At 29.2% G+C, this 26,229-nt stretch overlaps 1 protein-coding gene across 3 annotated transcripts in view; it reads right to left on the bottom strand.

Moving 5' to 3' along the window:
* LOC109608369 (uncharacterized) overlaps positions 1–26,229 on the bottom strand; it is a 49,253-nt gene that overhangs the window by 2,836 nt on the left and 20,188 nt on the right. For all 3 annotated transcript variants that reach the window (XM_020024792.2, XM_049961555.1, XM_049961554.1), the window contains 3 exons: positions 10,186–10,429; positions 6,491–6,606; positions 12–219 (listed from right to left, as the gene is read on the bottom strand). In XM_020024792.2, the coding sequence (XP_019880351.1) occupies positions 12–219; positions 6,491–6,606; positions 10,186–10,429 (568 nt within the window). The remainder of the gene's footprint in view (positions 1–11; positions 220–6,490; positions 6,607–10,185; positions 10,430–26,229) is intronic.

The raw sequence follows: 26,229 nt of genomic DNA, 5'->3' as shown, positions 1-26,229 counted from the left end.
TTGATACTTACGTTGTAAGAGCTCGGATCAAAAAAATGTAATGTCCTGGGTCTGGGCCTGGAGAAGGCGTAGTCTTGCACATATCTGGTATTCCTAGATGCCGGGGCGAGAGTGTCTGGAAAGCCGATGAGTCCTCTGTCGCCGTGTGTGGCCATATAGCCGCTCCTATCGTTTTCCAAATCCTCCAAGTCATACTTCAAATTCATGTCGTGGTAAGCCCTGAAAGTGCATCGTCGGACAATTGACTTTGGGTGGGAGTTTCTGGTTGATTGTTATGCTTGTGGTTGTTTTGTAATTTGCTTTATGTCATGTGTGAATACATGTACTCGAAACTTGATGGAACTATACCTGTTGATATCAATACAAACGAATTTCTGAACAGCATTTCAACTATGCGTAACAACCAGAGCTTCGACGTTTAATTTAATATCACACATAACAAGACTAAGCAGTGATTGTCTAAAGGAAACCTATTTATAAAGTTATTGTGTAAAACACCTTACAACTTACACACTAGATCTCTTACGTAATAAATCTTTAATTAAATAAATAAATAATACCTCAGGTTCATTTTTAATTTAAAGAGTTGTCATCATCATTAAGCAAGTTTATTTATATTGATGATTGACTTTAGACACTCCATATAATTGAGACAAACTCCCTGCTCAATTCGCTTAATCTAAATACCTATTGTAAAAAGTGTACAGTGTCTATCCAAGTTAGAATTGTAATCTTGAAACCCACGCCAGTTGTGAGAGTGTCTGGAATTCGAGATTAATTATAAATAATTCTGTGTTGAGTCATTAAAGTTCCTCGGGGAGCATTAAATGCGATACCAGGGAATGAAGAGCAGCAGAGGCGCAGATATAAATATGAATCTGATGTAAAATTTTCAAAGTGCTCATTAAAACCGAGCAAATGGTTTTGGGTGGCTTTAACGTTATTAAAATGTGAGTAGTTTCCAACGGGACGGTGAGGGTGAAACGTAAAGGCTGTGCCACCTTTATTAATTAAAGCTTTCAACCTTTCACTTTTTCCCGTACACCTGTAAATCGTTTTGCCTGTACGAATCATTAAAATTGTTGACCCAGTTCGTATCGATGTTCGCAAAGTGATTTTATTATTCGGTTACTCGTCTATTTTGAGTTATTCATTCAAGCCAAACGTGAATAGGTCGTATTTTCTACTACAGGCGTATTCGAAAGGATTTTCTTTGCCTGCTGAATTCGATCAGATGTCTCGTAAATGCCATTCGTAAAAATAACTTGAAGCTATTTTAGGAAAAGCGTTTTTAAAATCTTAGATAGTGGAGTCGAATGGGGCTGGAATCGTGTATTCACGTATTTGACACAGGTTTACGCCAGAAATTATCACGTGAAACTACTTTTCTGTAGTAAAATTTCCTGTAAAACTCGTAATGGTTAATGGTTTTTGAAGTATCAGTCTGTGGAAATAGTATTTGCCCTGATTATTTGGTAATCAATACAACTATGACACTTTGAAGATAATGAGTAGTTGAAGGAAGTACTCTGGTCATCTTTTCAAATGGGTAATTTGAATCATTACAAAACTCCTGATGATTTTATATAACAACAAATATATTATCAAAATAAGTATTAATAAACAACGTAATCTTCTGTATAGTATAGAGAAATATTATAGTTAATATTTTTAATTTAAATTTAAATAGATACAGTGGTGGTCATTATTATAGGAAAATTTTAAAATATTAAATATTTTAGCTATAACTCTTTTATTTAACGTGAACTGTTACAATAATATTAATTTACTATCGTTATTATATTATTATTTTTTTACAAATTAAATTTAGACTCACTGTTCTGTGGTCCAGTGAATGAGATACTAATCAAGTCAAAATTGAACTTCAAATGGTACAAACCAGGATTTTTTCGTAGCAACCACATCGCCAGTTTCTCTAAATTTTTTAATAATATGGGAAACGATTGACTTATTTAACCATAAACTCTCAGCTATCTCTTCTTGTTTCTCTCGGTCTTGATAATAATAAATTATAATTTTTTTTATAGTTTCACTTCGACCAATGGTTGAATAATTATAATAAGTAAAAGATCGATAGAAAATAATCGATTTAAATTCACAGTGAGCAATGAAAACATTATTTGAAAAAACATTTTGTTTAAATTCAATAAGTTTAAAAGCTTTTATTACTTCAACTGCATTAACCTAACCTAACCTCAATTACATATTTCTCTCGCTCTTGATAATACTAAATTATAATTTTTTTATAGTTTCACTTCGACCAATGATTGAATAATTATAATAAGTAAAAGATCGATAGAAAATAATCGATTTAAATTCACATAGAACAATGAAAACATTATTTAAAAAAACAATTGTTTAAATTAAATAAGTTTAAAAGCTTTTATTGCTTCAACTGTATTAACCTAACCTAACCTCAATGTTTCTCTCCCTCTTGATAATACTAAATTATATTTTTTTTACAGTTTCACTTCGACCAATGATTAAATAATTATAATAAGTAAAAGATCGACAGTAAATAATCGATTTAAATTCACAGAGAGCAATGAAAGACCATAAAGTAAAAAGTTGCTATAATTTTGTTCACTGAAAAATAAGTGGACAATTTTTTAAAGAATAAAATTAAATTGAACAATTGCATAATAGATATAAAAATAAAAGAAAAAACAATAAATTCTCTTAATAACTTGCTATATTTGTGGCCACCACTGTACATAAAAAGTAAAATAAATTTAAAACATTAAGATATTAAGAATTATGAATCAGAGACAGACAGAGAGAATATTTGCTGGTCATCCATCTGTGTTAATTAATATTAACATTTCCAATGAAAGATTGAAACTTGCACAATAAATCCCTGAGGATATTTTAATGAATTTGTATTGTAACAATTTTGAAAGACCATTTCATGGATAAAATTAAGATGCTGTAATGATTTAAAGAATAGAAGAGCTTAATAATGCTCAAATATAAAACCATCCAGTTTCGAATTAGCTGTTATGAAACAATAGATGAGCTTCATCCTTCCCCATGAATTTAATTTAAGATAATAAATAACACAAGTGGAAATGACTAAGGGAGAATAAAAGGAGTATTTTAAACGTTCGACTCGAGGCCCGAAGAAAAGATTACGATGGACCTGAATGATGATCGATTTTCCCGTCCAACAACCATACATAGATACGTTATCCAAACCTCTAAAGGAGGCTCCAGAACGAAATCCGGCCGAATACATTAAATACCATCAGGAGAATAAATATTTGAGTTAGTAATATGTGGGGCATTGATTTGTTGCCGCGTGATTAATGAATATCCGAGACCTAGATGTGGAGGTTCGTAGTGCCGTCGTTGTAGTGAGGTCAAATGGGGAGATAAGTGAACGGGTCTATAACTTTGGCACCCCCACCTCCCCCACGCTACTCCGCCGGCCTCCATTCAACGTTGAAACAGAACGAACGGAGCAACAGAGTAAAATAGATAGAGGGCAACAAGTGACGGGGATTTCATACCCCGACATACAATTGGGTCACTCAATGGAAGAATACATTCATTAATACTTTCACGTAAAATGGATTTCGGTTTTGTCGGTTTCGTTTTCCATTGTGCCATCCGTAAACGGTCGGGCGTACAATGGGGGGTAATTGAGCCTGAGATATTTCGAGTGTTTTAACTGTAATTGAAACGGTGTTGGTTTTTATCCCACTCGAGGTTGGAGTATCATTTTAAAAATATATACATTTTTCATCAAATTCACCCTCCTTTAATAGGATTTCCTTTCGTCTTTTCATTTAATTAAATCGATTTCTTGGAGTGACTAACTTGAATTTTTCTTACTTTTAATTCTTTAATTATATGTTTGAATAATTAATATAAAAAGGCAAGCAGTTAAAATCGTTGTGACGAATAATTCCAGAAAAAAAGGAACGGAAAGCCTTATTACGAGAAATCTTGTTAGTCTTTTATTAGCATAAGGATTTTATGGAATATTTAATAACTTTCACTGTCCTTAAAGCTTGAACAAACTCACTTAAGTTTTATTATGGAAATTTCATATTAATGCCTTTAACAGTTTCAAAGCATTTTCTTATTTATTTTTATCGGCTTCGGTATTTGCCAGAATGTACCCTGTTTTAAATTCATAAGTTTAATAAACTTCTATTGCTTATGCCACATATAAATGAAAATAAAAGGCGAAATATTTCGTATTAATGGATAAAAAACTTCACAGATTTATTTAATAAAACGTAGTAAACTGAATACTTATTAAACTCTGCATATTTTACATCAGCAAAGAAGAATGTTCAAATTAAATTCAACAAATATTCATATGTTACTGTAAATGTTAATTAAAAAACTGTGTTCAAAAATGTAAATGGATTAAAAGATATAATGGAATAAATTGACGTCGAGATTTAATTTAAAGTTTAAAAATTTTTAATAATGTTCCTAAGGAAATTGTATCATTTTAAAATATTGTAAAAAAAAGAAAATAGTGGAAATAAAAGAAGACATTATTAAAAAAAACATTTTGTTTAAATTAAATAAGTTTAAAAGCTTTTATTGCTTCAACTTCCTTAACCTAACCTAACCTCAATTACATGAAAATAGTATTTATTAAACATCGTAAGTATATAAATAATTAATGCCCCAAAATGTTTTCACTGGTGTTCTAAATAATTCAAAATGAATGAAATCAGTTCAACAAATATGTTTACCAACCCTGCTCTTCAGAGATTACAAAAGCACTTAAAATGATTAAATGTAAATTTGAAATGAAATTAATCACTTTTTAACAGATGATTCTTTAAAAAAGTTACTGTAAAAAATAATTTAAAACTCTGTTTTGGAGGAATAAATATTCAATCGTAGAAGATTGTCATATTCAAATAATTTAAGAATTTGTATTTCTTCTACCACAAATTATCATTTCTGTGTGAAAAATTATAAAATGGAGTAATTTGGTGTCGAGTTTTAACACAATAAATGTTCTAAATAATTCAAAACGAATGAAATTAATTCAACAAAAATGTTTTCCAAGTCTGCTCTTCAGAGATTACAAAATCACTTAAAATAATTAAATGTAAAGTTGAAATGAAATTAACCACTTCTTAGTAGATAATTATTTAAAAAAAGTTACTGTAAAAATTAATTACTGTGTTTAAGACATAAAATGAGCTTAAAAGGAATAACTACTTATTTTTAATTTCTATGATTGTCATATTCAATTATTTTGAGCATAGTTTGTATTTCTTCTATCACAAACCAATGAAAACAATCTTCATACTTTATAGTACTTTAATCATTATTTCTGTGTGAAAAAATTTAAAATGGAGTAATTTGGTGTCCAGTTTTAACATTAAAACTTTATAAATTTGTATTAATTGTTTATAAGGAAGTTATATCATTTTAAAATATTGTAAAAAAGAAAAATTAGTGGAAATAGGAGAAGAATATTCAAAACAAAGATAACTTTATAAATTAAGACACTATTTTTAAAATTCATTTTGTTTAAATTAAATAAGTTTAAAAGCTTTTATTGCTTCAACATCAACCTAACCTAACCTCAATTAAGGGAAAGGAAACATATTATTTGTCTAATTAACAATAAAATTATTATGTATTTTGATTTTTATGTAAAAAATCTTAATGTAGTAAGTGTAAATTTGAAATGAAATTAATCACTTTTTAGCAGATGATTATTTAAAAATGTTCCTCTAAAAATTAACATTAAAATTGAGATTAAAAGGAATAACTACTTAGTTTTGATTTTTATGATTATCATGTTCAATTAATTTAAGCATAGTTTTTATTACTTCGACCACAAACCAATAAAAACTTTCTTTACACTTCATAGAACTTTATCATTTTTGTATGAAAAATTATAAAATGGAGTAATTTCGCTCGAATTTTAACATTTGAACTCTATAAATTTGTAATAATTGTTCATAAGGAAATTTTAAAATATAATAACAAGAAGCAAATAGTGGAAATAGAATGGAAGAAAATTCAAAATAAAAATATCTTTATAAATTAAGAGACTATTTTACAGTATATTTTGTTTAAATTAAATAAGTTTAAAAGCTTTTATTGTTTCAACAGCATCAACCTAACCTAATCTCAATTACAGGAAACGAAATATATTATAGAATATTATGTATTTTGATTTGTATGAGAAAAATGATAAAATAACGTAGTTTTCATTTATATCACAAGTATATAAATAACTAATACCATATAATGTTTTCATCGGTGTTATAAATAATTCAAAAAGAATGAAATCAGTTCAACAAACATGCTTTCCAATCCTGCTCTTCAAAGATTACAAAAGCACTTAAAATGATGAAATGTAAATATGAAATAAAATTAATTACTTTCTTGCTGCTGAATATTATAAAAAAGTTACATTAGAAATTAATTCAAAAAACTGTGTTTAAGAAATGAAATGCGATTAAAAGTAGTAACTACTTACTTTTGATTTCTATGATTGTCAGATTCAATTAATTTGATGGCGGCCGCCTTGGCTGCAGCTTCTTCCGCCCTCCTTTGTTCCTGCAATTCCCTCGCCCTCTCGGTCTTAATCAGTTCCTGCAACACCAAACAAAAGGTCCGTCAGGAGACAAAAGAAAACGTCTCCGATCTAACACCTGTTTAAAACCGAACCCTTCGAAATTTAATTTAACCACTTTACTTTTTATTTACATAATATTCGAGCGAAATTTGTCGTGGGCAAATTGAAATTGAAACGGTCCCGTTACCGTTTGTGCGTACAGTTGAAAAGATGTTGCCGGTAATTCGAAACGTCAACGAACAATGGACGTTTTTATCAGTCATTCGTTTCTGTGTTTTGAATTAATTTTCGTTCATTCCGAGATTAAAACGGGAAATGAAGGGGAAGTTGACTTTTCAAGATAACCACCGGTGGTGTTTAATTCAATTGACGGGACCGAACGGTGCGGAAACTTCGATTCGAAACATGAAACAAATAAAACGAAAATCGATTGTCGAAATATCCGTTTTTTAACCAACATGTCACTGCGTAATTGAATCGCACTTTTTACGTAACACAAATGAATAGATTACGTAACCAAAGCGTCAATTTGCGGCCACCATCGGTTTCGGCCGGTCCCAAATGCCGGGGAAGAATTTACTGGTGTTTGTGTTTGTGTAATGTAGGTCAGTCATCAACGTACTAACAAAACGGTCCGAACCTGTTTGACCTAATTAAAAACGAATCGACAGATCAATTTAAGCCGAATGTATCTATCATGTTACAAGCAATTTCATTACACAGACAAGCTAACCCCTTCACTTCACGTAATTGGAAATTACTGGATTCATTTGAGGATTATGGCTCCTTTTTAAGTGACAAGGAAGTGTATAAAATACTAAATAAGTAATTAAAAAGAGGTGGCAATTATTCTTAGAAGTATGTTTTATGTTACATTAGGTACTGGAAGAAGTAATTATTTGGTTTACGTTTCACCTTCTTTAAACTAATCCTCAAAATGTTCTACAAGCAAATTCTTGCCATGAGAAAACAATTCTGGGGTGTTAGATCTGAAGAAAAGGTCATCCTTAGTTTCGTCCTCCTCTTCAGAATTAACTAATTATGTAAAAAGTATGTCAGTGATAAAAATAAATGACAGAAGAGAGATGAAGAAATATGTGGACTATACGGTGGATGAGTTTCCCATTTAAAATTTTGAAGCTTCCTTTGAGTCCCTAATGTGACATGTGGTCTTGGGCTGTTATGAGGAAGCAGAACTTTCGTATTGACTAAAGAAGCTTGTCTTCCAATGATAGAAATAAATGATAGGAAGAGAGATCTTCCCATTTCCCATTTAACATTTTGAAGCTTCCTTTGAGTTTTTAATGCAACAAGTAATCTTGAGCTGTCATGAAGAAGTAGAACTTTAGTATTAACAAAATAAGCTTGTCTTCCAATGACAAAAATAAATAACAGGAGAGAAACGGAGAAATATGTAAACAATATGGTGGATGAGGAGGATCTTCTCATTTAACATTTTGAAGCCTCTTTTGAGTTTTTAATGCGACAAGTAGTCTTGAGCTGTCATGAAGAAGCAGAACTTTAGTATTGACAAAAGAAGCTTGTCTTCCAATGACAAAAATAAATGACAGGAGAGAAACGGAGAAATATGTAAACAATATGGTGGATGAGGAGGATCTTCTCATCTAACATTTTGAAGCCTCTTTTGAGTTTTTAATGCGACAAGTAGTCTTGAGTTGTCATGAAGAAGCAGAACTTTAGTATTGACAAAAGAAGCTTGTCTTCCAATGACAAAAATAAATGACAGAAGAGAAATGGAGAAATTTGTAATCAATATGGTGGATGAGGAGGATCTTCTCATTTAACATTTTGAAGCCTCTTTTGAGTTTTTAATGCGACAAGTAGTCTTGAGTTGTCATGAAGAAGCAGAACTTTAGTATTGACAAAAGAAGCTTGTCTTCCAATGACAAAAATAAATGACAGGAGAGAAACGGAGAAATATGTAAACAATATGGTGGATGAGGAAGTTCTTCTCATTTAACATTTTGAAGCCTCTTTTGAGTTTTTAATGCGACAAGTAGTCTTGAGCTGTCATGAAGAAGCAGAACTTTAGTATTGACAAAAGAAGCTTGTCTTCCAATGACAAAAATAAATGACAGGAGAGAAACGGAGAAATATGTAAACAATATGGTGGATGAGGAGGATCTTCTCATTTAACATTTTGAAGCCTCTTTTGAGTTTTTAATGCGACAAGTAGTCTTGAGTTGTCATGAAGAAGCAGAACTTTAGTATTGACAAAAGAAGCTTGTCTTCCAATGACAAAAATAAATGACAGGAGAGAAACGGAGAAATATGTAAACAATATGGTGGATGAGGAAGTTCTTCTCATTTAACATTTTGAAGCCTCTTTTGAGTTTTTAATGCGGCAAGTAGTCTTGAGCTGTCATGAAGAAGCAGAACTTTAGTATTGACAAAAGAAGCTTGTCTTCCAATGACAAAAATAAATGACAGGAGAGAAATGGAGAAATTTGTAATCAATATGGTGGATGAGGAGGATCTTCCCATTTAACATTTTGTAGCCTCCTTTTAGTTTTTAATATGACAAGTAGTCTTCAACTGTCATGAAGAACTAGAACTTTAGTATTGACAAAAGAAGCTTGTCTTCCAATGACAAAAATAAATGACAGGAGAGAAACGGAGAAATTTGTAATCAATATGGTGGATGAGGAGGATCTTCCCATTTAACATTTTGAAGCCTCCTTTGAGTTTTTAATGCGACAAGTAGTCTTGAGCTGTCATGAAGAAGTAGATCTCTAGTATTGACAAAAGAAGCTTGTCTTCCAATGACAAAAATAAATGACAGGATAGAAACGGAGAAATTTGTAATCAATATGGTGGATGAGGAGGATCTTCCCATTTAACATTTTGAAGCCTCCTTTGAGTTTTTAATGCGATAAGTAATCTTGAGCTGTCATGAAGAAGTAGATCTTTAGTACTGACAAAAGAAGCTTGTCTTCCAATGACAAAAATAAATGGCAGGAGAGAAACTGAGAAATATGTAAACAATATGGTGGATGAGGAGGATTTTCTCATTTAACATTTTGAAGCCTCTTTTGAGTTTTTAATGCGACAAGTAGTCTTGAGCTGTCATGAAGAAGTAGATCTCTAGTATTGACAAAAGAAGCTTGTCTTCCAATGACAAAAATAAATTATAGGAGAGAAATGGAGAAATATGTAAACAATATGGTGGATGAGGAGGATCTTCCCATTTAACATTTTGAAGCCACCTTTGAGTTTTTAATGCGACAAGTAGTCTTGAGCTGTCATGAAGAAGCAACACTTTTGTATTGACTAAAGAGGTTCGTGTTACAGTCTAATTTAAATTTGTTAAAATATGACAAAAATCCACTTAAATAAAAAGTGATTCAAAAAAGTAAATTACTTTTTCCGGTATCTAATATGAAATGCCTTAGAAATTGCAAATTCTTGAGTGCCTATCGCATTTATCATGTAACAAGGAATTTAATTACACAAACACGTCAAATCGACCTTCCCCCACCCAACGAGTCCACTTAATTGGAAACGAGTTCGGGATTATCTGCATTGAAAAACGTCCCTTTATAAATAAACGCAATTAATTGACAGGATTAAAGGACCTTTAGATGTTGAAAGCTGCCGCTTTGCGGCGGAAAACCGAGCTGCGGCAGATGACTTCCGCCCGATACCCTGAAGGTTGTGTATCTTCTGCGCGGCTCATTAGGTCTCTGGACTGTACCATATAATCGGGCCACTTCGCCGAACGCCTTGTTCCTCTCGCCCACGTCCTGGATGCGTAGATAGGGCACCTTGTGGACGACGCGTCCGTAAACCGGTCGTGATCTGTAACGTCCCAATCTCATCCTGAAACAAAATTATATGAAAAGGTGACTGATCATCTGAGCCGATCATCTGCCCTACGGGCACGCCGTACCCTTCGGCCGTTTTCAATGGATGAATGCCCATTTGCTCGGCGATAAGGACTCGTATAGCTCTCGACGTTTTACAATTTCCGCGTGGGATGTCGGAGTGAAAAAGGTTTTTCTTTCTTTTCACTTTACTCAGTGATTATGCCCGTTATTGGGGATCATTTAGTCCCTCTCTATCGTATCTTTAATTGCCCTAGTTTACAGATTTTGACAAATTTCAGGCTTAATGGTCCCAGATCAAATTTTCCAACGTGAAATATTAATGATGTTTGAAGAGTTTTTGAAATATTCTCCAATATTCGTCATGCAAGTCAAACAGTAATTTTAATGGCAATTTGCTCTAACATTTTTTTTTTAATTTGTAGAGCAGAGATCATTATATGATTTCATAACTTACAAACATTGCTGGATTATTTGGAATGGCTCTTATATAAAGTCAATTACTCCTTATTGGGGTTAGTTTCTCATATGATTCTCCAGCAATAATTACTTAGAAAGCCCTCACCCCAATACTCCTGATAACTTCTTTTCATAGTAATTAAATCTTGTCAAGAAGAGTCACGTTATTCATCACTTTCAGCTCCTGAATTAAGGGGAATGTAATCTAGATAAAAGTGGAGGAATTCTAATTTTACAGACACATTGGCACGTAATTTCTAGTAAATTCTTAATTTTTAAATTAGTTATCTTGTATCTGAGAAAAACGTGCACAACAGCTTTAAATGACAATCAAGCTCGTGCGTCACTTTTAATTAATTTTTTTTTTCAACGATTCTTCATCTTTCTACATCAACTGGTTGACTGTCAGATACACCTTCTTTAATTTTTTTACGGAGAAAATCTTATTTATATTTGATTTAATTTCAGTTACAGAGTTGAAGCACAAAATAAGGAATACGAAAATCATTTTTATTATTCATATTATGACAAAAGACAGACAAAAGTTTTAAATAAAATTTGTAAGTTTTTCAGAATTTTTATGAAATCATATTATTTAATTAAATAAAATTTAATTACAATTAAAAATCTTGTGATGTACATATATCATCAGATACAGGAGGTGATTTATTAATTTGCTCAGAAATCTCTATTAGATTTAATTTCAGTTCATATTTGTGAAGCTTGATTATTCCAAGAATTTATTTATCTTTCTCCACAATTTAAAAAATCTGGAGCAAATTCTCATAAACACCGTTTTTATTGACCAATATATGTTGCTATGTATAAGTTTATTCATTATATTTTAAGTCTCTATTATTTATTTTATTACAAGAAATACAAACAAGTTTTAAATAAAGTCTATAAGAGTATTTCTGTATTTTTATGAAACCATGCTTAAAAATCCGCTGATGTGCATATACCATCAGATACAGAGGGCATACTATTTTTTTAGATAGAAAATCAAGTCCTTATCAGATTTAATTTCAGTTACAGCACAAAATAAGGAAACCATGTGGAAAGCAAATGGTACCAAACTTGTGAAGCTTGATTATTCAAAGAACTTATCTATCTTTCTCCATGATTTAAAAAATCCAGAGCAAATTCGCATAAAAAACCGTTTTTATTGAGCAATATATGTCGCTACGTACAGGGTTATTCGTTATATTTAAACCCCCCATTATTTATTTTATTACAAGAGATACAAAGAAGTTTTAAGTAAAATTTGTAAGAGTATTTATGACATTTTATGAAACCGTACTTAAAAAACCGGTGGTGTGCATATATTACCAGATACAGAGGGTATAAAACGATTTTATGATTTTCCACGTAGGTTGGTGTCACTATAAATTGTCAGTTGAAGAACAACGATGCGTACTATTAATAGTTCAAGGGTAACCCATTATTGAACATTAATTAAATTCTATTGAAGCTAAAACGGCCGGAGAAAAAAAAAATGAACTTCATTAATCCACCGAGCCGCCGTCAATGTTCATTAAATCGAAAATTCGGGATTGTCGGGTGAATTTTGCAGTGCCTCATCGGTAAACTGTTGAAAGGCCGGGGAACGTGTGCCCGCACAATGCCAGCCGGTCTAGCGACGTGGGAGTCAATATTTCGATGATGATTCCGAATAGTTTTTGATTAATCGTTAATTAAATTCTCCTTAAATTGTAATTCCTGTCGGCGAGCACGCCATTATTTCCGCTAATCAGGTTTTGTCTGTGTGCAATTGAATTATTGTGTCCGGTTCGAATGGGGGTCGCGTTCGATGGGTTTTCGGTATTAACCTCGAATATCGCAACCGCAAATTGAATCAATCAAAGTTAAAGCCTATTTGTTTCGTGATTCGAACGGTTTTTAATTGTGTTAATTCTGTTGGGGATTTTTATGTCGGGTTAATTCAATATTGCACAATAAAAAATTTTAAAAATAATATTGTATTTGGAGAGGTCGTAAATATGACTTCCTCTGATAAGTTGATTTGTTTTTTATAGAACAAAATGAAAACCATACACAAAAATCTCGTAAAATATTCTCAATCTATCTTAACTTAATTTGCGTAGTAAAATATGGACATTGTTAACTAATTTTTAATGTCATTGCTACAAAAAATAGACATTATAGGTCAATATCTAAACAATAGAAGATTGTTTTTTTTATTTTCAATTATGGTTATAAATATTTAATCTATTTACAGATTTTAGAATTCATATTAATTATGCTGCACCATTCCCCCAATTAAAATTTAAAGCGTTTATTTTTCATTTAAAAATATTGTTAATTGACGGAATTACATTTAGATTAATATTGCCAGCAACGTAGACTCCGCAATTGTAAATTTAGAAATTAATAAAACCAGCAATCGAAATACAGATAATTAAACTGGCAAAATACCAACCAATTAGGTAAGAATTTAATAAAAGATAATTTGATATCGGTTTTAAACTAAATCCTATAAAATTATGAAAAATTGTATGTATTGTGAATTTAATAAAAACTGTATCTAAAAATAACTTTAGTAATTACTTACTTATGCGTTTATATGTATAACAACAGCTTTATTAATTTCTTTTACATTATTTTTTTATTCTTGTAATAATTGTGACAATATATTGTACAAATATACGAATATCAATCAGTATATTGTTTTAAATAATGCAACACCATAAAAAGTTTATATTATATATTGTAAATTTAATAAAAATATTTTTGTTTAAAATAAATTTTGGAAGTTTTCATTGCGGACTTAGCATTGTATATTTTATTTTTAATGAATTGTATTTAAATTAATAAATTTGCATTATAAGTGGCTTATTCAAATTCAAAAAGGGATATCTATATTATTTAGTTTGATTGAATATGATAAGTAGATTAATTGTATTCGTATTATTTTTAATTATGGTGTTATTTAATTTTTGTTCCATTGAATTTAATATTTTTAATTAAATAAATTGCATTTAAATTAATATTGCATTCTACGAAACAAATCAGCTGCAAATTATTATATTAAAACTAAAAATTTAGTTCCATAATTTATTTTATATGAAAATGGTGAATACATTAATTTTATTCGTAATATTTTTAATTATGGCAATATTTAACATTTATTCCAATTTTACCATGAATATATTATTTTTAATTAAACGAACTATTTAAATTAAAAATATTGCATGTCGTCCAATTAACAATTTAATAACCGTTTTAAATTAGTAGAATCTCACTGATTGAACCAAAAAAGTCATCACCAGTCTGTAAAAATAATCAAATCAAAATAATTTGATCAATATTTAATATTTTGACAAATTTTATCACCCACATTTATGATAGTTAAATTAGAATTCATTATAGGTTAGTTAAAAAATTATCAGAATAGGACACAATTACATTTTTAAGTAATCTTATTTAATGTGAAAAATGGTGGATGCGCAACATTTCATAATGTCCCAATTTATTTTTTTATGTTAGTTAATATATTTAAAATTGATAAAAGGGCAACTAATGTATTTTCAAAACTATTAATGTAATTATATAATTTCTTTAAAAATTTTTAATTTTATTTGTCTATACTTTAAAAAACAATGATACATTTTAATAACCGTTTTAATTTAGCAAAATCTCAATGATTTAACCAAAAAATTGACCAATAGTCTTTGAAAATGGTGAATGCTTAATAATTTTAATACCTTCATAATTAGATTAATATTTACATTTTGATAAATTTTCTGCATTTCTTATGATAGTTCAATCAAGATATTTATTAAATTATTAAATTACAATTCATTACTGGTTCAAATTCAAAATACACAATCAAATTTTTAAGTAGCCTTAATGTGTAAAAATGGTGATGCGCCACATTTAACAATGTCCGAATTTATTTTTTTTACTTTCTATTTATTTAAATTAATTTTATTAACAGCTTATAATTAATTATTTATTAGTATTTATTGATGTTAGTTAATATATTTAAAATTGGTGAAAGTATAACCAACCTATTTTCAAAATTTTTAATGTAACTATACAATTTCTTCAAAACTTTTAAATTTTTAGGTCAATATTTAATATTTTGATTAATCTTATTATTCACATTATTTATTTATATATAATAATTATCATCCTATTCTCAAAACTATTAATGTAATTATACAATTTCTTCAAAAATTTTTAATTTTATTTGTCTATACTTTAAAAAATAATTATACATTTTAATAACCGTTTTAATTTAGCAAAATCTCAATCATTTAACCAAAAAATTCACCAATAGTCTTTGAAATTGGTGAATGCTTAATAATTTTAATTCCTTCATAATTAGGTTAATATTTACATTTTGATAAATTTTCTGCATTTCTTATGATAGTCCATTATTGGTTAGTTAAAAAAATATCAGAATAGAACACAATCACATTTTTAAATAATCTTAATGTGTAAAAAATGGTGGATGCACCACATTTAATAATGTCCCAATTTATTTTTTTTTTTACTTTCTATTTATTTAAATTAATTTTATAAAAAGCTTATTATCAATTATTTATTAGTTAATATATTTAAAATTGGTGAAAGTATAATTAATATATAATAATATATAATATATTTAATATTTTGATCAGTCTTATAATCCACATTATTTATGATATATCAATCAACTAAATTATTAAATTACAAGAACTCAATCACCATTTTTAAGTAGTCTTACTTAATGTGTATATTTATTTATATATATATATATATAGAACTAACTAATCAATATTTATATTATATTCTGACATTCATATTTTTATATTTTTTTATATATTGCATTAATTTTATTCGTACAATTTTTAATTATTATACTATATGAACACTTAACACATTATCTTTAATTAAACGAACTACAATTAAATTATAATAAAATAACATTAAACATTAATAACACTGCATTATAAGTAACTCAATCGATCATAAATTATGAAATTATGAAAAACCACTAATGGAAAAACAGAACATTCAATATCCGGGTCTTACATCCAATTAAGTAATTACTTAATTCACCGTCCGGTGAAAAACACAAATGAAATGATTAGACGACGTCCTCCACGCCCACTCGTTATCGCAATTCCGTATTTGTGCACCGTGTGTTGCATGTGGGTGGAACCGGAACCGTTTATCAACGGTGCCATTCGAGATCTTTTACATTTTTAGCCCTTAAACACTGCGAAGTTTCGCTGTAATTAAGTAAATGCGACAGACACACTTACGGAACTGTATAAATTCACGGAAGGGACTCGCTATTTACGTAATTGAAATTCTGTTGTGCTAAATGCGGAATTAGTTTACGGTGCGCATTGGCCAAATTAATGGCCGTACTATTATTGTATTAGTCATATGTAAAGCGATTGTGGCCAGAAGATTTTCACTTAATTTTACGTAATCGGTTAACCGAGTCGGTTAAGTTTTATTGTCGCATAAAGCGTATTATTTATTCGTCGAGTTATCTTTTTAATGCTATTTTTTTAACATTTATTAGCGTCGGATCAGTGGCCTGAAAACTGATATATTTCATACACATTTTTGTCAGTGTTTTTTGTAAGAAAATTTTATAATAAAAACAAGGACCGCAATTTAAAAGTTAATTGATTATTATGGAAATCCCATGTCATGAAATATTTTCTTCGTATTTTTTGTTACACTAACTTAATCACTGTTTATTAAAACTAAATTTATAAAAAGCTGCACCAAACACGCATCTGCCTTTCTTTGAAACAAATTCCAAAAATGGTGGATGCTCAATAATTTTCATTCCATTTTTACTAATATTTTTATTTATATTTAAAATTGGTAAAAGTGCATTAGAACTATTTTATTAATTTTTAATATCTTTCATGTACTTTAGAAAACAACTATAATTATTAAACATTTTAATTTAATAAACATTATAAATTACTAAACTCAGAATCAGTTTATCTTTTGAAAACTTAAATAAAAAATGGGGAATTCTCAATATTTTAATTCCCTTTTTATTAGACACATATATAATATTTTGACAAATTTTATCATCCATATTTTTTATGGTTGAAAAGCTCAGAATTTTTTTAAATCATCAAAATAATAATTGGTTAGTTAAGAAATAATGAGACTGAAACACCAATTTTAAGTAACTTCATATACTTTAGAAAACAAAATATAATAAAATATTAATAAAATAAAATTATTAAACTTAGAATTAGTGTACTCAAAAACATTTATATATCTTTTGAAAACTAAATTAAAAAATAGTAAATTCTCAACATTTTAATTTCCTTTTTATTAGACAAATATTTGATATTTTGACAAATTTTATCATTCATATATTTTATGACAGAAAAGCTCAGATGTTTTATATTATTAAATTAATAATAAGTTAGTTAAGAAATAATGAGACTGAAACATAATCACCAATTTTAAGTAATTTCTTGTTTTAATTTCAAAAATGGTGAATGTTAAGACTATTTAATTGTCTCAGTTTGCTTTATGATTTTACTTTCTATTTATTTTAATTAATTTTAACAAAACCTACAATTAATTGTTTATTAATATTTATTTACACTAGTATTTATATATAAAATATTTAAAAGTTGAGTAGTACAATTTTATTAATATCTCTGTTTAAAATCTTCATAAATTTTGAATTTCATATCTCATATACAAACAACAATAAATATTAACAAATATTTTAAATTATTAATAAAATTATCTTTTGAAAACTAAATTAAAAAATGATTAATTCTCAACATTTTAATTCCCTTTTTATTTGACAAATATGTAACATTTTGACAATTTTATCATCCATATTTCTTATTGTAGAAAAACTCAGAAATTTATTATATTATCAAATTAATAATTGTTTAGTTAAGAAATAATGACATTGAAACACAATCACCAATTTTAAGTAATTTCTTATTTTAATTCTAAAAATGGTGGATTCTAAAATTTTCTCAGTTTGTTTTATGATTTTACTTTCTATTTATTTTAATTAATTTAATAAAAAGCTTAAATCTAATTATATATTTCATATTAAATTTCATATCTCTCACGCTGCATACGCCGAAATAAAATATTGTCATTTATATTTATATATTGTGGTTAGTAGATAATCAACCCTCTGTAAATTTAATTCATGCGACGCCTGAAATTTAAACAAAACAAAAAAGAAAATCCGTCGTTTATTAAACATATTTCTAAATATAAACTGCGAGAACGTTTTCACAATTTTCACGTGAAATTTATTTCCGCCAGAGCCGCCGAGTGTTTACGTATTAATCTGGTCGGAATCATCGTAATTATTGCTGTGTGTTTTTCAATGTTTGCCGATGCGTTAAATAAAAATCCCGAAACCGTGAAATATTCATTTTCAAATCGTGTTCGTTACGTTGTTCCGTAACAAATTTCCATTAAAAAAATTAAAAAAAAAACACGTAAAAGTGTTTTACAATTTTGCATTGTAAACAAAGTGGAAAGCGCCGTTTTCTGTTTGTGTTCGTTCGTTCGTATATGTGCAGTTCATTTCTGTTTTATTATTAAAAAATATTTCTGGATACTTATTAATTGTGTTAATTGAGCTGAACATCAATAAAGCAACTTTAATTTTGAAAGGGATTTATATTGATTAAATCTGTGTTATTTAATTTAACATTAACACTTATACAAAGTGTGAACATAGCAATAACAGAAAAAACAATAAACCTTAGAGGTACTGGCATTCGGTTCAAGTAGTACAGCTGTTTTATCAATAAAAATATTTCTCGATACTTATCATGGGCAATTATTAATTGTGTTAATTGAGCTGTACATCAATATAGCAACTTTAGTTTTGAAAGGGATTTATATTGATTAAATCTGTGTTATTTAATTTAACATTAACACTTATACAAAGTGTGAACACAGCAATAACAGAAAAAACAATAAACATTAGAGGTACTGGCATTCAGTTCAAGTAGTACAGCTGTTTTATCAATAAAAAATATTTCTCGATACTTAGCATGGGCAATTATTAATAGTGTTAATTGAACTGGACATCAATATAAGAATTTTAATTTTGAAAGGGATTTTTATTGATTAAATCTGTGTTATTTAATTTAACATTAACACTTATACAAAGTGTGAACACAGCAATAACAGAAAAAACAATAAACCTTAGAGGTATTGGCATTCGGTTCAAGTAGTACAGTTGTTTTATCAATAAAAAATATTTCTCGATACTGATCATGGGTAATTATTAATTGTGTTAATTGAGCTGGACATCAATATAGCAATTTTAATTTTGAAAGGGATTTATATTGATTAAATCTGTGTTATTTAATTTAACATTAACACTTATACAAAGTGTGAACACAGCAATAACAGAAAAAACAATAAACATTAGAGGTACTGCCATTCAGTTCAAGTAGTACAGCTGTTTTATCAATAAAAAATATTTCTCGATACTTATCATGGGCAATTATTAATTGTGGTAATTGAGCTGCACATCAATATAGCAACTTTAATTTTGAAAGGGATTTATAATGATTAAGTCTATGTTATTTAATTTAACATTAACACTTATACAAAGTGTGAACACAGCAATAACAAGAAAAACAATAAACATTAGAGGTACTGGCATTCAGTTCAAGTAGTACAGCCGTTTTATCAATAAAAAATATTTACGATACTTATCATGGGCAATTATTAATTGTGTCAATTGAGCTGAACATCAATATAAGAATTTTAATTTTGAAAGGGATTTTTATTGATTAAATCTGTGTTATTTAATTTAACATTAACACTTATACAAAGTGTGAACACAGCAATAGCAGAAAAAATAATAAACATTAGAGGTACTGGCATGTAGTTTAAGTAGTACAGCTGTTTTATCAATAAAAAATATATTTCTCTATACTTATCATGGGCAATTATTAATTGTGTCAATTGAGCTGGTGATCAATAAGCAACTTTAATTTTCAAAGGGATTTATATTGATTAAATCTGTGTTGTTTAATTTGACAATAACACTTATACAAAGTGTGAACACGACAATAACAGAAGAAACAATAAACATTAGAGGTACTGGCATGTAGTTCAAGTAGTACAGCTGTTTTATCAATAAAAAATATTTCTCTATACTTATCATGGGCAATTATTAATTGTGTCAATTGAGCTGGTGATCAATAAGCAACTTTAATTTTCAAAGGGATTTATTATGATTAAATCTGTGTTGTTTAATTTGACATTAACACTTATACAAAGTGTGAACACGACAATAACAGAAGAAACAATAAATATTAGAGGTACTGGCATGTAATTCAAGTAGTACAGCTGTTTTATCAATAAAAAATATTTCTCTATACTTATCATGGGCAATTATTAATTGTGTCAATTGAGCTGGTGATCAATAAGCAACTTTAATTTTCAAAGGGATTTATATTGATTAAATCTGTGTTATTTAATATAACATTAACACTTATACAAAGTGTGAACACAGCAATAACAGAAGAAACAATAAACATTAGAGGTACTGGTATTCAGTTCAAGTAGTACAGCTGTTTTATCAATAAAAATATTTCTCATACTTATCATGGGCAATTATTAACTGTGTTAATTGAGTTGTACATCAATATAGCAACTTTAATTTTGAAAGGGATTTATACTGATTAAATCTGTGTCATGTAATTTAACATTAACACTAATACAAAGTGTGAACACAGCAATAACAGAAAAAACAATAAACATTAGAGATACTGGCATCCAGTTCAAGTGAACAGCTCATATGTTGGATAAATTACTATAATTATGGTCGCTACTGTAATTCTGTACTTACTTTTTGAACTTTTTAAAAGGATAAATGACAAATAAAATTTAGTGGCTAATTTGGATTCTGCATTCAAAAATTACCCATAAACTGTGCTGATGTGGTTTATTATATCACAAAATACAGACAATTTGTATAATTTTCTAATTCACATTAATGTATTTTTCAGTAACCACGATATAATTTGCAATATAATAAATATTAAAAAAGCTTTATTTCAAAACTATTTCAAATCGAAAATCATTTTAAATATGTTAAAAACAGATGCGGCACGTGTTGATGTTTTTTTAAGCGGTTGCGGATGTTCAAAATAAAAATTCCGAACGGTGAAAGATCCATCTGGCGTTAGTTCGGAACCGCGGCCGTACATCAAACTTATTGCAATCTTTACAATGATCATTCATCAAGATCTTTTCAATTTCGCACCGCATCACATGACAGAAAACAAATTTAAATGAATAATACCCGCTGAACGTTGGCATTTATCTCCGGCAGCGAGATTTCCGTATTGTTTTTTTTTTTCTCGTCAGAACGTTCAAACATTTTTAACGACAGTAGCGATCGCCCAGATCCGCCCGCCCTACAAGTAATATTGTTGAACGGAATCCGTTAATTATCTCGTTAAATTATCGGCGCCGCGTTCGAAATTAAAATATGATAAACGACGCGTTCGCCAAGGGGCCCCTCGTCCGCGATTATTCGGGTAGATGCTATTCATAATGCACGAGATACTTTTTTACGTGACACTTTAATTAAAACAACTTTTCGGGTGAGGAAAAAAAACGCGAATCCGTTAATGCCGGATTAAACGAAATTTCATAAATTTCGGCGAGAACGGGCCCAACACACATGGAAACATCCCTAAACTTCTCTACGCGTCTGATAAAGGATTTACACCGGGGATTTGGGAATTAGCAAGGTGAAATTTTGGGTAAACTCTTTGTGAAATTTACCGTAAACTATATGTACAGGGTGTTTGTCAAATGTTAAATATATTAGCCATAACTCTTTTATTTAATATCAACTGTTTAAATAATATTTACAGTTGTGGAATTATTAATTAATTATTCGAATTATCCAGTTTTAAATATTATACGAACTGGCATCCAATTCATATTTTTGATATATTGTGGCCAGTACTGTATGTTATAAAAATATAACAGGTGGGCTGAAAAGTTCGTAGGCTGCCACATAAATGGCACTCTAATATTAAATCCATATGATTTTCAGTTAGCCCTAACCTTCAAACAACACGTGTATAAATTTGACAGCTGTCGTACTATTAGTTTGTGAGTTATAACATTTTGAGTGAAGCAACTTTTGTTAGTTTGAAAAAATTTCGTGTGTTAATAAAGCATTGTTTATTGGCGACAAAAGTACTATTGAAGCCAAGGCTTGGCTTGATAAACATTATTTGGACTTTGCACCATGAAAATCAATTGTTGAGAAATGGTTTGTTAAGTTTAAACGAGGCGAAATGAGCACCGAAGACGAGTGGACGCCCCAAAAAGGCTGTTACCGACGAAATAATTTCGGATAACCCTAAAGTGAAGTTGATTTAGATAGTTGAGACCCTAAAGATGTCAAAGGAACGTTTTGGACATATCGTGAATGAATATTTGGGTATGGGAAAGCTCTGTTCAAATCACAATCGGCCAAAAACAACAACGAATTGATGATTCTGAGCAGTGTTTTGGAGCTGTACTAAACCCGAATTTTTGCGTCGATATGTGATAATGGATGAAACATGGCTCCATCATTTCACACCGGAGCCCAACCTAGTAGACTGAAGCCTATTTTGTGGCTAAAGACAAATCGTATTATAAAAATGGTATCGAAAAATTGTATGACCACTATAATCATTGTATGGCCTTCAAACACATCTATATTGAACAATAAAATCAAATTCTATAAAAAAAAAGATTTTTTCTATGCTAGCCTACGAATTTTTCAGCCCAACTGTAACAGTTTATGCAAAATTCACATTTTCTACTTGATTGACAGTGATTCCAAACACTTTAATTAATTTAAATTGAAATGTGTAAACGTACCAACAATATAGTAAATAAATACTCACTGAATTATATTTAGGGAACTCCCACACAACTTTTGTAAAAGTCACTTCGAAATTGCCACCTGAACATAATCGATATATTAATTATAAGTTTTATTATCTTAGTAGTATATTTTACGAACATTGTATATAAACGTTGTATTAAAGTAAAACCATTAAAAAATTCTTAAAACTTTTAGACAGCAAAAAAAGTCAGTGTACTTTTCAGCTACCATGTAACAAGTAAAAAAAATGTTGAGGCGTTTTCTTCCTACACGAAAGCGGCCTACTTTTTATATACATCTGGTGTAAAAAGGTTGAAAACCTTTTTGACATATGTAGCTTAAATCGTACAAAAGGGACAATTCCAACAAAGCTTTTTGTACCGTTCAAATAATTAGGTGAGGTAGACGTTTCGCAATTACTTTACACCTACGAAACCTGCTTTTAATTTAATCCATGTTCGAAACATTTTTTTTCGCCGTCTCTTTCGTGTATCTAATTTTAAAAGTTGGCCCGTAAATGTGCACTATTCAAAAATAAAACGTGGCGCAACTTTTTATTGGACTTTCGAATAGTTTATGGGGCAAAAACGTAATGCCCTTGCTTTATAGTTCGGATAAGGGGGCTCGAATTGTAAATTGAAATAGGACGGGGACGTATAAAGATGTCTTCGAACGTAAATTAATTTATTGGGGAATGAAGAACTGTAACAGGCAATTAGGAAAATGAGAGGATAAAAACGGGAATTCGTGACGCCCCGTAAAACACGCCCGGCACAAGAATTCTTTATGTTTCCCGAACGTCGGAAAAGTTGCGGAGCAACGTTTCAATCGCGTGTGTGGCTTTACGATAAAACTTGTTTTGTCTTTTGATGGAAGTTATTTCGTAGGCTACGCGTCCGTTGGTTTTGATTAAATGAGAATCTTGCACGACGGGGTGCTGCGTTTTCTTTTTTGTTTTGTGAGGGTTATTGGTACAATGCGGGTTCAATTGCTGTCGTTTATGCCAATTAAGAAAATCTATTGTTGTTGTTCTTTAGGCTAGTTGCCAGTTTCAAGCTCAAAAATTGCCTTTGAGCTATTTTTTAAAATTAGGTGAAATAAAGGCTAATAATAACTTTTTTATTATACTTATTGCTCTATTAACACGTTAAATGGGCACTCACCATTACTAAAACCAGCATGCATCGACGCACCCACCATATTTATAAATACAGGCGCATCCGCCAAATTTTAAAACCGGTACCGCATTCGCCATAATTTTAAATATGTGCGCATTCACCATATTTTAACATGTCAAAGCACATTCGCCATTTTTAAACCACAATTCCGTTTTTAATATTATTCTCTCAAAATTAATTGAAATATTTAAAAGACCTGTCAGTTAGTAAAAACAAAGTTAAACAATGTTTTCAATTATTTACACAATTTGCACAATTTTACAATGCAAATTTCATAAAACAAATGTTTTTACGAAAACCATCCAATTATAATAAGTTACTTTAGAGAACCAGTTTTATATACTCTGCGACATAGAAAAAAAATAATTACTATTGTTGTTTGATACTGTATTATAAAAATTACTATATTTTTATTCTATAAAATGTTACATATATTTTACTGAATTAAGCTGGACATAAATATAACTTTAATTTTGAAAGGGATTTTTAATGAATAAATATGTGTTATTTATTTTAATATTAACAATTTGTACAGTACAGCTATTTTATCAATAAAAAATATTTCTCGATACTTATCATGGGCAATTATTAATTGTGTTAATTGAGCTGGACATCAATATAGCAACTTTAATTTTGAAAGGGATTTTATTGATTAAATCTGTTTTATTTAATTTATCATTAACACTTACACAAAGTGTAAACACATCAATAACAGGAAAAACAATAAACATTAGAGGTACTGGCATTCAGTTCAAGTAGTACAGCTGTTTTATCAATAAAAAATATTTCTCGATACTTATCATGGGCAATTATTAATTGTGGTAATTGAGCTGGACATCAATATAGCAACTTTAATTTTGAAAGGGATTTATACTGATTAAATCTGTGTTATTTAATTTAACACTAACACTTATACAAAGTGTGATCACAGCAATAACAGAAAAAACAATAAACATTAGAGGTACTGGCATTCAGTTCAAGCAGTACAGCTGTTTTATCAATAAAAAATATTTCTCGACACTTATCATGGGCAATTATTAATTGTGGTAATTGAGCTGGACATCAATATAACAACTTTAATTTTGAATGGGATTTATATTGATTAAATCTTTGTTATTTAATTTAACATTAACACTTATACAAAGTGTCAACACAACAATAACAGAAAAAACAATAAACATTAGAGGTACTGGCATGCAGTTCAAGCAGTACAGCTGTTTTATCAATAAAAATATTTCTCGATACTTATCATGGGCAATTATTAATTGTGGTAATTGAGCTGGACATCAATATAACAACTTTAATTTTGAAAGGGATTTATATTGATTAAATCTGTGTTATTTAATTTAACACTAACACTTATACAAAGTGTGATCACAGCAATAACAGAAAAAACTATAAACATTAGAGGTACTGGCATTCAGTTCAAGCAGTACAGCTGTTTTATCACTAAAAAATATTTCTCGATACTTATCATGGGCAATTATTAATTGTGGTAATTGAGCTGGACATCAATATAGCAATTTTAATTTTGAAAGGGATTTATATTGATTAAATCTGTGTTATTTAATTTAACACTAACACTTATACAAAGTGTGATCACAGCAATAACAGAAAAAACAATAAACATTAGAGGTACTGGCATTCAGTTCAAGTAGTACAGCTGTTTTATCAATAAAAAATATTTCTCGATACTTATCATGGGCAATTATTAATTGTGGTAATTGAGCTGGACATCAATATGACAACTTTAATTTTGAAAGGAATTTATATTAATTAAATCTTTGTTATTTAATTTAACATTAACACTTATACAAAGTGTGAACACAGCAATAACAGAAAAAACAATAAACATTAGAGGTATTGGCATGCAGTTCAAATAGTACAGCTGTTTTTTCAATAAAAAATATTTCTCGATACTTATCATGGGCAATTATTAATTGTGGTAATTGAGCTGGACATCAATATAGCAACTTTAATTTTGAAAGGGATTTATATTGATTAAATCTGTGTTATTTAATTTAACATTAACACTTATACAAAGTGTGAACACAGTAATAACAGAAAAAACAATAAACATTAGAGGTACTGGCATGCAGTTCAAGTAGTACAGCTGTTTTTTCAATAAAAAATATTTCTCGATACTTATCATGGGCAATTATTAATTGTGTTAATTGAACTGGACATCAATAGAGCAACTTTAATTTTGAAAGGGATTTTTAATGAATAAATATGTGTTATTTATTTTAACATTAACAATTT

This window comes from Aethina tumida, chromosome 1 (genome assembly GCF_024364675.1).
Source record: "Aethina tumida isolate Nest 87 chromosome 1, icAetTumi1.1, whole genome shotgun sequence".
Lineage (NCBI taxonomy): Eukaryota > Metazoa > Arthropoda > Insecta > Coleoptera > Nitidulidae > Aethina > Aethina tumida.
The sequence above is the reverse complement of the archived record's forward strand: the minus strand, read 5'-3'. Positions and strand labels throughout refer to the sequence as shown.